Raw genomic sequence first — 11,921 nt, forward strand, 5'->3', positions numbered from 1 at the left:
CTGTAGAAGTTTGTAAGGAACAGAGTGGAGAGTCCAGCACGTTTCAGCTTCCTGGGAAAAACAGTCTTTATTAAAGGGGACCTATTATGGCATCTAATGCCTGTTTTAAACAGGCCTTGAATGTCTTAAAAACAAGGCTTTGATTGTTTTTGCTAAATAAATTAGAAATTCAGCCTCTAAACCATGTCTTTATCATCCCATTCTCTAACCTCCTTCTCCTTCTCTAGGCTCTGTGCTGATTGGCTGCCTGAATGACGCGATACACCGCTATGGAAAAATGGCGGAAGCTCCGGCCGGCAGAGTTATTTACACCGTGTCATAACTGCATGCGATGTGAGAGAGCGTCAGCGACAAAATCAATTCCATTGCTTTATTTTCTATTGGACTGTCCTAACTGGACGCAGCGACGCGGCGCTGCGCTTTGAGCTGAACATTTGTCGGACGCCCTGCTTCTATTTTCTTCCTGTCGCTTGCGTTGAAAGCCGGTTGAAAGCGCTGTAGGAAACGGTCACGGATGAGGAACGGCTGATCCAGTTAGTTGAAATGAGAAGTTATCTCTATGATTCCTCCTCATTTCACTACAAAAACCTCAATAAAGTGGCAGCTGCTGGAGGGAGATGGACAGAGACCGTCCGATGTCACGCAGTGCTACGATAGTCGGACGCTCGAATGCAGTTACATGCTTTTATAGTTGTGGGCGTGGCAGAATTTGGTTGATTTCCTCCTTCTCTGAGTTGGCAGGCTGAGGGGAGACCATTTTATATATGTTAAAGCAAGAAAAAACGTGTTTTTCATAATAGGTCCCCTTTAAGCCTTCTTCACCAGGTGAGCTGCATTCAGGAACCAGTCAGGTCTGATGTGATGTGACTGGCCAGGAGCTTGATATTGTTGACTCGGTCAACTACTTCCCTGTGAATGATAAGAGGACTGTGCTCTGTCCTCCTGGACCTTCAGTAATATATTATGACCTCCTTGATCTCACTAGTGTTCAGGACAAGACTGACTCTGGTGCTGGATGTCCTGTCTGTACTGGGTCTCATCATGGTCCGCTATATGAGACCCACCCGCAGTGGTATCATCTGCAAACGTCATGGCCGTGTTTGTGGAGTGGATGGCAGAACTGTCATGACTGAGGAGAGGGAAGATGTTCTGGACTGAGCATGCTGCCCTGTGATCTAACTTGTTTGCTTGTTCAACAGAATTCCTCGGTGTTACCGATGTTGGGTGCAATATCATCACTTCAGTTGTTGCAATGATACAAACACAAGAGCCCAATGACTTAATGAAGATCTCTGGAGGTTTCAATGAGGTCTGTTTTTGCTACACTTTCATCTTTAGAATGGTTTGTCACTCTGTTTGTTATTTCAAACAATTGTATTTAGTTTTCTTCAATGATGTTTACTGCAACAATGTATGATTAATACCACCAAGATCTTAGTAATGCCAACGAGAGGCTGTTATGACCTGTGGCTTATGTAGTCATCTATTTGAGTTACTAAGGAGTCTGCTGTCGTGTTCTGAGTAACTAGAACCTGAGAAGTTATATTTGGTTAAACACAAGCACCAGCTCCCCTTTTCAAAATAACATGAACCGAATGCACAGTTAACACTTTTGATATTTGGTCATCAAAAACAAAGACATTCTTACGCATTTTGGGTCACATTAAAATATTTAAAGGGGACCTATTGTGAAAAACAGGTTTTTTCTTGCTTTAACATATATGAAGTAGTCTCCCCTCAGTCTGCCAACTCAGAGAAGGAGGAAAGCAACCAAATTCTGCAGTGTCTGTACAGCCGCCCGGATGAGTCATCCAGTGTGGTGTGGATCTACAAGCCGTTCAGATTCTGCTCCCTTTCGTTACGTAACGAAAATGCAATGTGCATCGGTTGGCCTCCGATGTGTGAAACCACGCCCAAAAACTAATTCCGTCGGCCGGAGCTTCCGCCATTTTCTCGTAGAGGTGTATCGCATCATTCAGGCAGCCAATCAGCACAGAGCCTCATTATCATAGCCCCGCCCACTCATAATCCTGCATAGAGAATGAGGTTAGAGAATGGGAAGATAAAGACATGGCTCAGAGGCTGAATTTCTAATTTATTTAGCAAAAACAATCAAAAGCTTGTTTTTAAGACATTCAAGGCCTGTTTAAAATAGGTATTAGATGCCATTATAGGTCCCCTTTAGCAGAGGTGTCAAAAGTATTCACATTCATTACTCAGGTAGAAGTATAGATACTAGAGTTTAAAAATACTCCTGTAGAAGTTGAAGTATCATCTCAAGTTTTTTACTCGAGTAAAGGTATAAAAGTACTGGTTTCAAAACTACTTAAAGTATAAAAGTAAAATTAATGTAAGGGGGAAAAAGGCCATTAAGGACAAAAGCCATTGAAAATGAATGCATCTTAGTATAATGCAAATATATTAAAGAACCATATATGTGTACTATTGAGCATTAACATGTGTTTCAGAGAGCAGGAGATATGATGACTAGTTGCCTATAAGTATTGTAATGGTGCAAAAAGTCAAACTTCAGAGGCATGTTATCATTTATCCTAACCTTTATTGGAATGTACATCCAAGTTTAGTTGCAGGAATCTGAGGGAACGGATGTAAGAACAAAACTGGACAAGAACATCTGAAACAACCACAACCAAATTCACTCTATCCGGATGGAGCAATTTAACTGGATAGTTTTTTTTTAAAGGCCTAAATGAAATAGAGTAACAAGGCTGTTTTTAAAATGTAAGGAGTAAAAAGTACAGATAATTGCGTGAAAATGTAAGGAGTAAAAGTAAAAAGTGGTCTGAAAAATAATTACTCCAGTGAAGTATAGATAACCAAAATTTCTACTTAAGTAAGGTAACAAAGTATTTGTACTTCGTTACTTGACACCTCTGCCCTTTAAGTTATTTTCTAAAACAATCCACCCCTGACACTGCCACCTGCCTCCTTTGCTCCATCTCATGTTCCCAGTATCGTCATGGTGTGATGATTTGCTCCCTAAATTCTCCTGAATTTTTGAGACAGCTCTTCTTTCTGTTGACTCAGAAGTCTGGAGTCATCTGTTTATTCAGTCAACAGTTTGAACATGTCAGCAACACAGAGATGTGAATAATAACCTGCTCAGCGTCTTCCACGCCATCTGCATCTGAAGCTGAAAAAAGGAGAAACGAGAAAAGCAGCACTTGACACACATGTGACCTCACCCATCTCAGGAGTGTTGGCACATTTACAACTATGACACTCTCCCATGAACGATGTCGGCTTACGGCTGAGTGACTGCATATACAACCAGTCAAGTCGGTTCTACTTGTCTTTGATCAGCTTTATTGTTCTTGTTTTGCAGCATTTTTACTTAAGGACTGTGTCGGCTCACAGCCTCACTATCTTGGTTTGCATTCAAGTGAAAGGCCAACAAAACTGACTGTGACAGAAGAAGACGTCCTTCAGATGTTGCTGCGAAGCACACTTGGTGATAGCTGCTTTAAAAGCAACACAGTGCCAAAGTTTTTTGAAAAACAGCAACAAAAAAAAGAGCCAGAAACACAATTTTTCAAAAGTATGTTCTTTTTTAAAGCTATACACATCCACATGTAAAATGTATCCATCTGGCCCCAAAATACCCCCAGAAAACCACAATATACTTTAAAAAATGTTCTTATTTTCTTACTTTAATATAATACATGCTGCAAAACCATATGCTATTTTCTCATGATGATGTTTTCAGTAGATGAAAGAGTTAAGAGACAAATAAACTAGGAGCTTGGAGGAAATGTTTTGTTGGATTCTTTCAGTAGAAATAATTTGCAGCATGCTGTGGAGAGAAAACTGTTGCTGCTTTGCTGTTATCATCTTTAAATGGTGCCCGGGTTTGAAAAGTTTTGAGTTTTCCAATGATGTGTAGGTAGAGATGATGCCAAACCAAACACAGCCGCATAACCAGCACAGGTGAGTGTTGAGGAGTAACATACTTGTGGGAAATAAGGTCCACAATTGGGAGAAGCCAGCTTATTGTCCTTGTTAACCCACTTCCAGTGAAATCTTTCTTCATAACAGTTTTGTTGTTCTATAAAGGTAGTTGCAGTTATTCTGTCATTAAGGCAGAGATCCAAACTCTACCCTAATGCCCAACCCTCACAACTTTTCAAAAGCTCTGTTTCTCTTCTCGGTCACAGCAACTGAATCCATGTCTTTCTCTTCACACAAGGAAGCAGGAGGTCAGAAGGTTTGACGGGTATCTGCTTAATGACGCAGATGCTGTGGCCCACCCTGACACACGGATCAGTTTCCACAGCAGGATGTAGCTCTCCACCACACTTCATCAAGCAAAAAGTATTAATAGACACACTGTGTTTCTGCAGTTTCCCATTCCTGTAGCTGGTGATTTCAGGATTCAGGATCAAGCAGCCGGTCACGCCAGGAACCTAGGAAGGCAGCCTTCCAGGTGAACCAGCTCGGGCCAGCTGTCATATTTATTAGTTGCTTTTTCATTCTTAAGGTACTGGAACAGAAATAGGAAAAAAAAGAAAAAAAACTCAGTTTCACAGAGGGTTAGGAGACCTAATGTGTTGCCAATCTTAGTGGGAACGTAGTGAAATTAGAGTTGGATTAACCTGTTGTTGACATCCACCACAAGATTGGCTTAGTCCTGATAATAAACTGGTTTTATAAAACATTTTTGGAACAAAACAAGAAAATAAACAGAAATAAATAACAGTTCCAAACAGTTAGAGCTAAGGAGTCTAGTTATTTCTAAGATATTTATAAGAAATCTGAGACTGAAACCAAAAGTAGTCATCCTTGGAAATGGCCCATGAGAGCTAATGGGTTGTTAAAACCACTGGCTGTTACAGTGTATAAAAAATAAAATAAAACCTGGACAGAACCTGTTTGTAACACCTGGACCAATGGCACTGAGGAGTTTCCTTTCTTTAAAAGGGGGAACCACCACATCCGTCTGCCCCACCCCCAACCCCCATGTCCACACAGTTAGCAATTCAGTTGAGTAATACAAAATATTGAGTTATTTTACAAATTATGTTGCCCAAAGTGCCCTGGTTGGAGCGTCTTCATCGTGGGAATTAATGTGCTTTTTTATCTATTAGACTTAGCTGATCATATTTAAGGTTACGGTATGTTATATCTGTAGTTGGAGAGCACTCATTAACCCTCATACATATTCCTGGACGTTTTGGAGTAGAAGGTAAGCCTCCTGAAGATCTGGACTATTCTCAAACTGCAGCGGCCCACCACAAACTCCAATAATATATTTACCTTTTCCAAGGTGCTCTTTCCTGTTGTCCCTTTTCCACCAACAAATGCCCAGCTATCTCGGAATCCCAACGTTTGGACCATTGAGCTTCCCAGTTCAGCAATCAGCTTCCTGGCTTCTTCATTTAGTCTGTTAAAACACATCAACATTTACAGTATGTCCAAATAAACACAATGAAGACTTCGTCACTGCTTCATCTCAGCTGAGGTTTCTATAACAGCTGCCATTACGCTGTATGTCTTTTAAGGGTGTGGGGATGGGGTGTTAGAAGGTATGTAGAAGGTCCTTAGTGATGGCAGGTTTCTGCTTGTGGGTCAACCTGTGTTGTTCTGTAACATGTGGAGAGCTGACTTGGGGTGCTCTGAAGTTAATGACAAGGAAGGTGGCATTATTTAACTAACACAGTTGTGCTGCATTTGTTTCTCATTTCCTGTTTTCAATGCAAAAATCAATATTCCATAGATAATAACTGGATTAGATAAATTTTGGGTTTTTGGGGCACGGTGGCGCAGCTGCCTCACAGCTAGAAGATCCTGGGTTTCATTCCTGCCGGGGACGCTGTGGGTGCTGAGGGCGTGTTTACTACCCCCATGACTTCAGCACACATGACCTTCATTAGATAAGTCCAAGGGTGTTTTTGGACTTATCTACATTGTTACTATAACAAAATATTGTCTTAGATGTGACCAGAGATTCAAAAAAATTAAATGTATGAAAAAATATTCCTCTGTAAAAAGTATTGTGTTTTCAGGGCGCTGTGAACCTTGATTAGAATTAATCTTTCATGGCCTCAGACAAACTACAAGAATCATTTATATGACTTGAACCATCAACATAGTGATTTATCAGATTAAATTCTAGTGAAATGGCATCAAACTCAAGGTTACTGTTCTACTGCAGCTCAGAACTGTACCAGTCTGTAATGATAACTTTGAGTATTATGCATGGCCATAAGTCAAAACAAAACAGATTTTTGGATGCTCTTTGCTTCATCAGGGGGGAGTTATTTTCCAAAAGAAAAAGAAAAAAAAGTTAAAGATAAATAATATTCCTTCAGTAAATCTGTTTAGCCTTGATAATTACATAAGGAAACACCGATATTGTGAATGTGACAACGATCACAGTGTCCCTTTACAGTTTAGACGCGATTATGATGCAGTTATTCAACATTAAATGAAGTGGCCAAACAAACAACCTGCTTCATTAAAGGATGAGCTCAGATAACTGCACTGTGGTTTTGAGGATTTAAATAACTAAATTGGTCAAACTCAAATCCACAGCACACTCAGGCAATCTGACCACTGCAAACAGGAAACTACTTTATGGTTTTGTTTAAGTGATTCCTTCCTCTGAAACCTTTCTATTTCTACGTATTTAAAGGAAATGCAGTTAAAGAAGGGAACATTTACTTTGTTGCTGGTTCATCGAAGGATGCAAACAGAACAATAGAACCTTCTTCGATGTTCTTCAGGAACTCGATCAAAGGCCCCACTTCTGCAAGACAAACATGTCACTCGCCATTCACGTTCACTCCAACACCCGCTGGCCTTTTGTCTTCACTTACCGCCACCATACATGTTAAAGTTGCCTATCTTCAGGACTTCCCCTGTTCTACCTGGCAGGGGAAAATAAAAAGCTGTGACGGACCTGCACACTTCATTATCATCAGAATTGCATGAAATGCAGCAAAATAGTGTTAATTTAGTTTTCAACGTCAGTCTAAAAAAATATAACCAAATACATTCTTTTTTTTTTTATTAACATTTATAGAAAACTGTTTTTAGGATCATAACAGTGACTTCCCTGAATCCTGTTTGTTGTGTGTTGCTCATACTATTAATATGGTGAATGATGTTGCACATTTATTTCATTCAGTTTTAAAAATAAAGATGTAGGGTGTTGGTTACATAAACTATTTTAAAGTGACTTTTTTTTAATTTGCCTATCCAAAAAGAGGAATTCATAACAAATCAAACAAAAAGTTAAACATTTAGCAAAGGTTTTGTCCAGAAATTCTGTTTTCTAATGAAAACTTCTCAACTGGAAGAAAATGAGGACAACTAAGTGAACAGGCAAAACTGTCACATTTTTTAGGTATGATGTATTCTTATTTCTGATTCAAAGTGGTCTGATAAAATTAAACTGTGAAATTAAATTTGCAAAAGCAAATACACAAAGAACTGCTACTTCCTAAACTTCCTGCAACACTGCTTTAGTGTGCGCTCACCATTTAATGTCACAATATTTATCCCTGGCCCGGCGTTGTTCAGTATCGTCCCAACAATCCTGAGGAAAGAAAAGCGCTTCATAAATCTCTACAAAATAGCAAAACATCAGCAGACACATAAAGCATAAACACATAAAGCATGAACAACATACACAAAACAACTGCACAAGAATAAAAGATGCAAAATAACTGAGCAGAGAAATAAAGAAAAATATATAAAACACAATAGGAAAGTAAACATGCAAACACACAATGAAGTAGCAAATCACAGCAAGCAAAGCACAAACTAATTTAAAAAAAAAGTTTTTAGCACAAAAAAATGCTCCTACAGGTTGTTGTGGATGCAGATTAGTGGACCCACGACGTTTGCGGCTCCAGTCTGGATGTAAAAACTGATCTGATCATCTGGACATTCTGTCTTTTGGTAACATGTTCCAGCTGCAGAGAAAGACAAGGATGAGTCCCCTGACCGCTGGAGCTCTCAGAGTCCTGATAAACGGCGGTGATGCCGGTGATCACTGACCCGGCTTCTTCTCAGGGGCTGGTTTGGAGTTCTCTCTGACCACCACGCTCTGACCTGTAACTGGACGCACACAGATCATTCATCCACGTTAACTTCCGTTAAGGCTGCTCTATTATCTAAGAATAAAAAAACATTATATTTCCTCTTTAATTTTCATGTTGTATTTGATCATATTTAATTGTGTTAACTGTAATTGACATTGACAGGTATTTTGATTCAATTTTGATTCTATAGGAAGATGACTTTTGCTAATTCTTGCGTTGTACATTTGTTGTACCATTATCAGGCAGATTTGTGTCAGATTTACTGATTTACTCTGCATCAATATAACATCTGGCTGCAGCTGTGGCACATTGAAAATGTGTTGCTTCTTCTTGAAGATGAAAATGAGACCAGTTTCAACAGAATGTAGAGAGTATTGTGGACATGCAGAACTGTCCTTACCCTTGAGGGGGTTGCTGTAGAGCTGCAACACAACCACTACAACAACGAGTGCTGGCACGAGCAGCATCGCAGCCTTCAAAAGCCCTGCAGGAGGCAGAGGAACACGTGTTACAGTAAATATTTACAATATTAACTGTTACAAGAGACAATCAGAGGCATTTTCCACAAGTAACATATATAGTATAGTCCAGGCTTTAGATACATAAGGTCTTATGTAGGATACCCATGAATAGTAGGTGCGCTCCTGTCACTGACACGCCAAGTGCAAATAGTGGTTGAGTTGGGCAATAAATAATTATATCTTTACACGAAAAGCAGCAGGTGGAAAGCAAGCAAAAAGGTTTCTCAATGTCCATAACAGCGTGTGTACTCTGTGCTCCTATTGTTACGACAAACACAGAACTGAAGTTACATCCAGGAACCACTTCCTTCTCAGGAAACACACCTAATTCTGATTAATAATTGTCTCAGCTTGTCTTAAAGGTCCGCACAAGTCTGTTAAGTCAAGTTAAGTTAAATAATTAATTTGTATCAGGGAGTTTGGAAGCAGACATCTAAAACATGCAGGACAGTGGGCCAGGGTCGGAGACCCCTGTGCAAAAGCATCTTAACTGGGCGGATCACACCGAATCTTGGAGACTGTGGTGGACTATAGTTTATAAAAAGCATGGCTTTCTAAGGGCATTACGGTAGATAATTATTAACTAACTGGACCGTGGATAACAGACCACACAGCTTTGATGATGACATCTGTTTTGCTTATGAGTTGTTGGTGTCATTTCAGAGCATCCACGTGACACATTACAATCAAGGAACCTTAAACTCTGCAAAGAAAAAAGTGAATGTACAGGTTTTTGGTCCAGGATCTGGGAGCTCTGCTCTGTAACCCTACATGAGTTCAGGTCAATAATTCAGATCAAACCTTCATGATGAGCCCTCTCTTTATTCATTTTATGACGATTAAAAATTATATTCCACTGCTGGCTATATCACTGACATATACAGTATGTGCAGATTCTTAGTAATGGAGGAATCCCGGGATGAAATGACTCAGTGGTGAACATTTTTCAAATATTCACAAGACTTTCTTCCCTCACCTCAAAATATAACTATAACTATATTAGTTGAAAAAGAAATTAAATGGTAAATGCTAATGATTTTCCATTACATTTATTTATCAACAAATATACTCTTTGTATTGAGTCTTCCTCTTGCTATACGTGTCAGAAGATTGTTGACAAGCTTGTACACCTTTATTCTTTCTTGCAACCATCTTTTTTCCTTGTTTATGTCGGTGCGATTGTCAATTATCTCCCATAATTTAATATCATTGAATAATATATGTTCAATGGTTCAATTAAAAGAAGAAACACAAACATATTTTAATAACAAAAACCTCAGTGGTGTCAACAGTAATCAGTAAGAAAGTGGATGCAGTTATAAAACACAATGGTAGTTTTAAGCTGTCAGACAGGAATGTTTAACTTACATACAATGAGCCTTGATTGTTCTGTCAAGCTAGTTTTTCCTGAAACAAACCAACACAAAATATAAATGATGAAGTGTTCAGGACAAAAGGAAGAGGCTCCTTCTGAGCTTGTTTACTAATGACGCTGTGGATCAGAATTTGCTTAATTATACCACTGAACAAACCGCCAGAGAAAAAGCATGTTCAGTATGACTGTAAAACCCTACAGGACTGAAATACATGCGTATACAGTATACATATGTATTTCCCTGCCACCTGATGTCACAGTGGGTGGAGTCAGACCATATTTGACTCCACCACCAAATTTGATCAAATTTCTGTTAAACTGGATAAACTCAGCCCGTTTTGTGCCCATTTTCACTTGACAGACAGGTAATAGGTGTGACTCAGAAAAACAAACGTCCAACCTGGCAGACTGGAATGTTGAAGAACAGAAAAAAGGTCGGAATTTAGAAACCAGTTATAGTAAGATAATAAGAAAACCCCAAGCAGCTGAAAAGCTGAGCAGCAGGAGTTCAAAAGTGATCAAACAAGGAACAAAGAAAACCGCGAGGCGAATAGGAATCATGTTCCTTTGTGGAGTGTCAAATATTACATTAATAAAGCAGAGAATTCAAAGAAGAAAAGAAAGAGACGAAAAGTGAAAGATGTTATCACAACTGATCACATTCACTCTCCCATCCACATATTCATTCACATCAATCACAGAAAAATGCATCTACAAGAAATCGTGGGATGGAATGATCTCCTTTCCTTTCATAAAAAATAGCTTCAGTGTTTCCCCGAGGAATCAGTAAAGAAAGCACTTCTAAATAATATCAATTCACCAGGACCTTCCTCAGGAGAGAAAGTGATGGATTTAAATAAATAAAAAAAAAGAGCTTTGATGCATTTAATTTCATCCTGTTCATTAAAAAACTTGATTTAATGTTTGACTGGGACCTACAGGAGATTTACTTTTGCTTAAGCCATGACTTTTATTCAGCCTGTGGAGCAACACAGCAACAGAGAAAACAGATTCATATTTTCCAAATGATTAGAAGAAAACCAAAGGTCACTGCTGATACAAATTAAAACAATCTACCACCCAAACAGCAACAAACCTTCACACATGAGAAGCTGAAAAATGTCAGAATAAATGAGAGGAACTGACCAACTTTGATGGTGAGCATGTCTCCTGCTGACGTCCACGCTGAGATGTTTCAGGAAGCATCCGGGAAACCGGCAAACTGGTAAATCCTGTTCGGCCTCCTGTCAGCCGGTAGCAGGGTGACAGCCAATCAGCAGCATCCAGGGTCAGAGTCTATCTGTGATAATGCTGCAGGCTCATTTACGGTTTACAGACTGAATTAAAATTAAAAAAAAAAAGTTAAATATTAACAAATCCTTTTCAACTTTTATAACAGGATCATTGCTCCTTTCAGTTGTGAGCAGTTTTAGATTTCTCAACTAAAACTGTGTTACATTTCCAGATGAGCCCAGGTCAAGTCAGAGGATGGATCTAACTGCTGAAAATCCACCAGGCGTACCAGTATGGGGTACCAGGCCTTTAGCTGCAGGTCATTAGATCTCCAGCTGGAGGGGAAGCTGTGAAGCAGTGGTTCAGGGAAGAACACCAGCACCGTCTACGTCATGACTCAGGACGGATGCACATGAAAGCTGATACATTTTGAGATGCTCTACAGTCACTAATAACGTGGCTTTGCACAATGTAGTGTATGCTGGTGAAAAGTGTTTGCTTCGCTGAAAATAAGACAGGCCTATTTCAATAGTTGCTGAACACCAGCATGGCTGTTGTTTGTCAGCAGCTGATAAGGCAAAGCTAGGTGGGTGAAGGTTTCCATTGCTGTTATTCTTATACTGCATTTTTGCGGTGTTTAGATTATTTGGTCCTGTTGGCTTCGTTGGAGTCATTCAGAGGTTTGTAGCCCGATGTGAATCCGCTGGAGTAAACCATAGTCATGAC

The 11,921-nt window shown here is 39.5% G+C and overlaps 1 protein-coding gene across 2 annotated transcripts; it reads right to left on the reverse strand.

Annotated features, from left to right (window-relative positions):
* Window positions 1–2,611: 2,611 nt before the first annotated feature.
* LOC133444069 (protein FAM3C-like) lies at window positions 2,612–11,207 on the reverse strand. Of its 2 annotated transcripts, XM_061721536.1 has the most exons (10): window positions 11,109–11,171; window positions 9,956–9,994; window positions 8,467–8,550; window positions 8,023–8,082; window positions 7,829–7,937; window positions 7,500–7,558; window positions 6,837–6,887; window positions 6,682–6,766; window positions 5,275–5,401; window positions 2,612–4,501 (listed from the first exon to the last, which is right to left on the reverse strand). In XM_061721536.1, exons 1-10 carry the CDS (start codon window positions 11,125–11,127, stop codon window positions 4,412–4,414), a joined length of 723 nt encoding a protein of 240 aa, XP_061577520.1. In that variant the 5' UTR covers window positions 11,128–11,171; the 3' UTR covers window positions 2,612–4,411. The 2 variants fall into 2 exon arrangements, with proteins under 2 accessions (XP_061577520.1, XP_061577521.1); XM_061721537.1 differs by lacking the exon at window positions 9,956–9,994 and having other exon boundaries at window positions 2,613–4,501; window positions 11,109–11,207.
* Window positions 11,208–11,921: the final 714 nt, after the last annotated feature.

This window comes from Cololabis saira, chromosome 5, assembly GCF_033807715.1.
Source record: "Cololabis saira isolate AMF1-May2022 chromosome 5, fColSai1.1, whole genome shotgun sequence".
Taxonomy (NCBI): domain Eukaryota; kingdom Metazoa; phylum Chordata; class Actinopteri; order Beloniformes; family Belonidae; genus Cololabis; species Cololabis saira.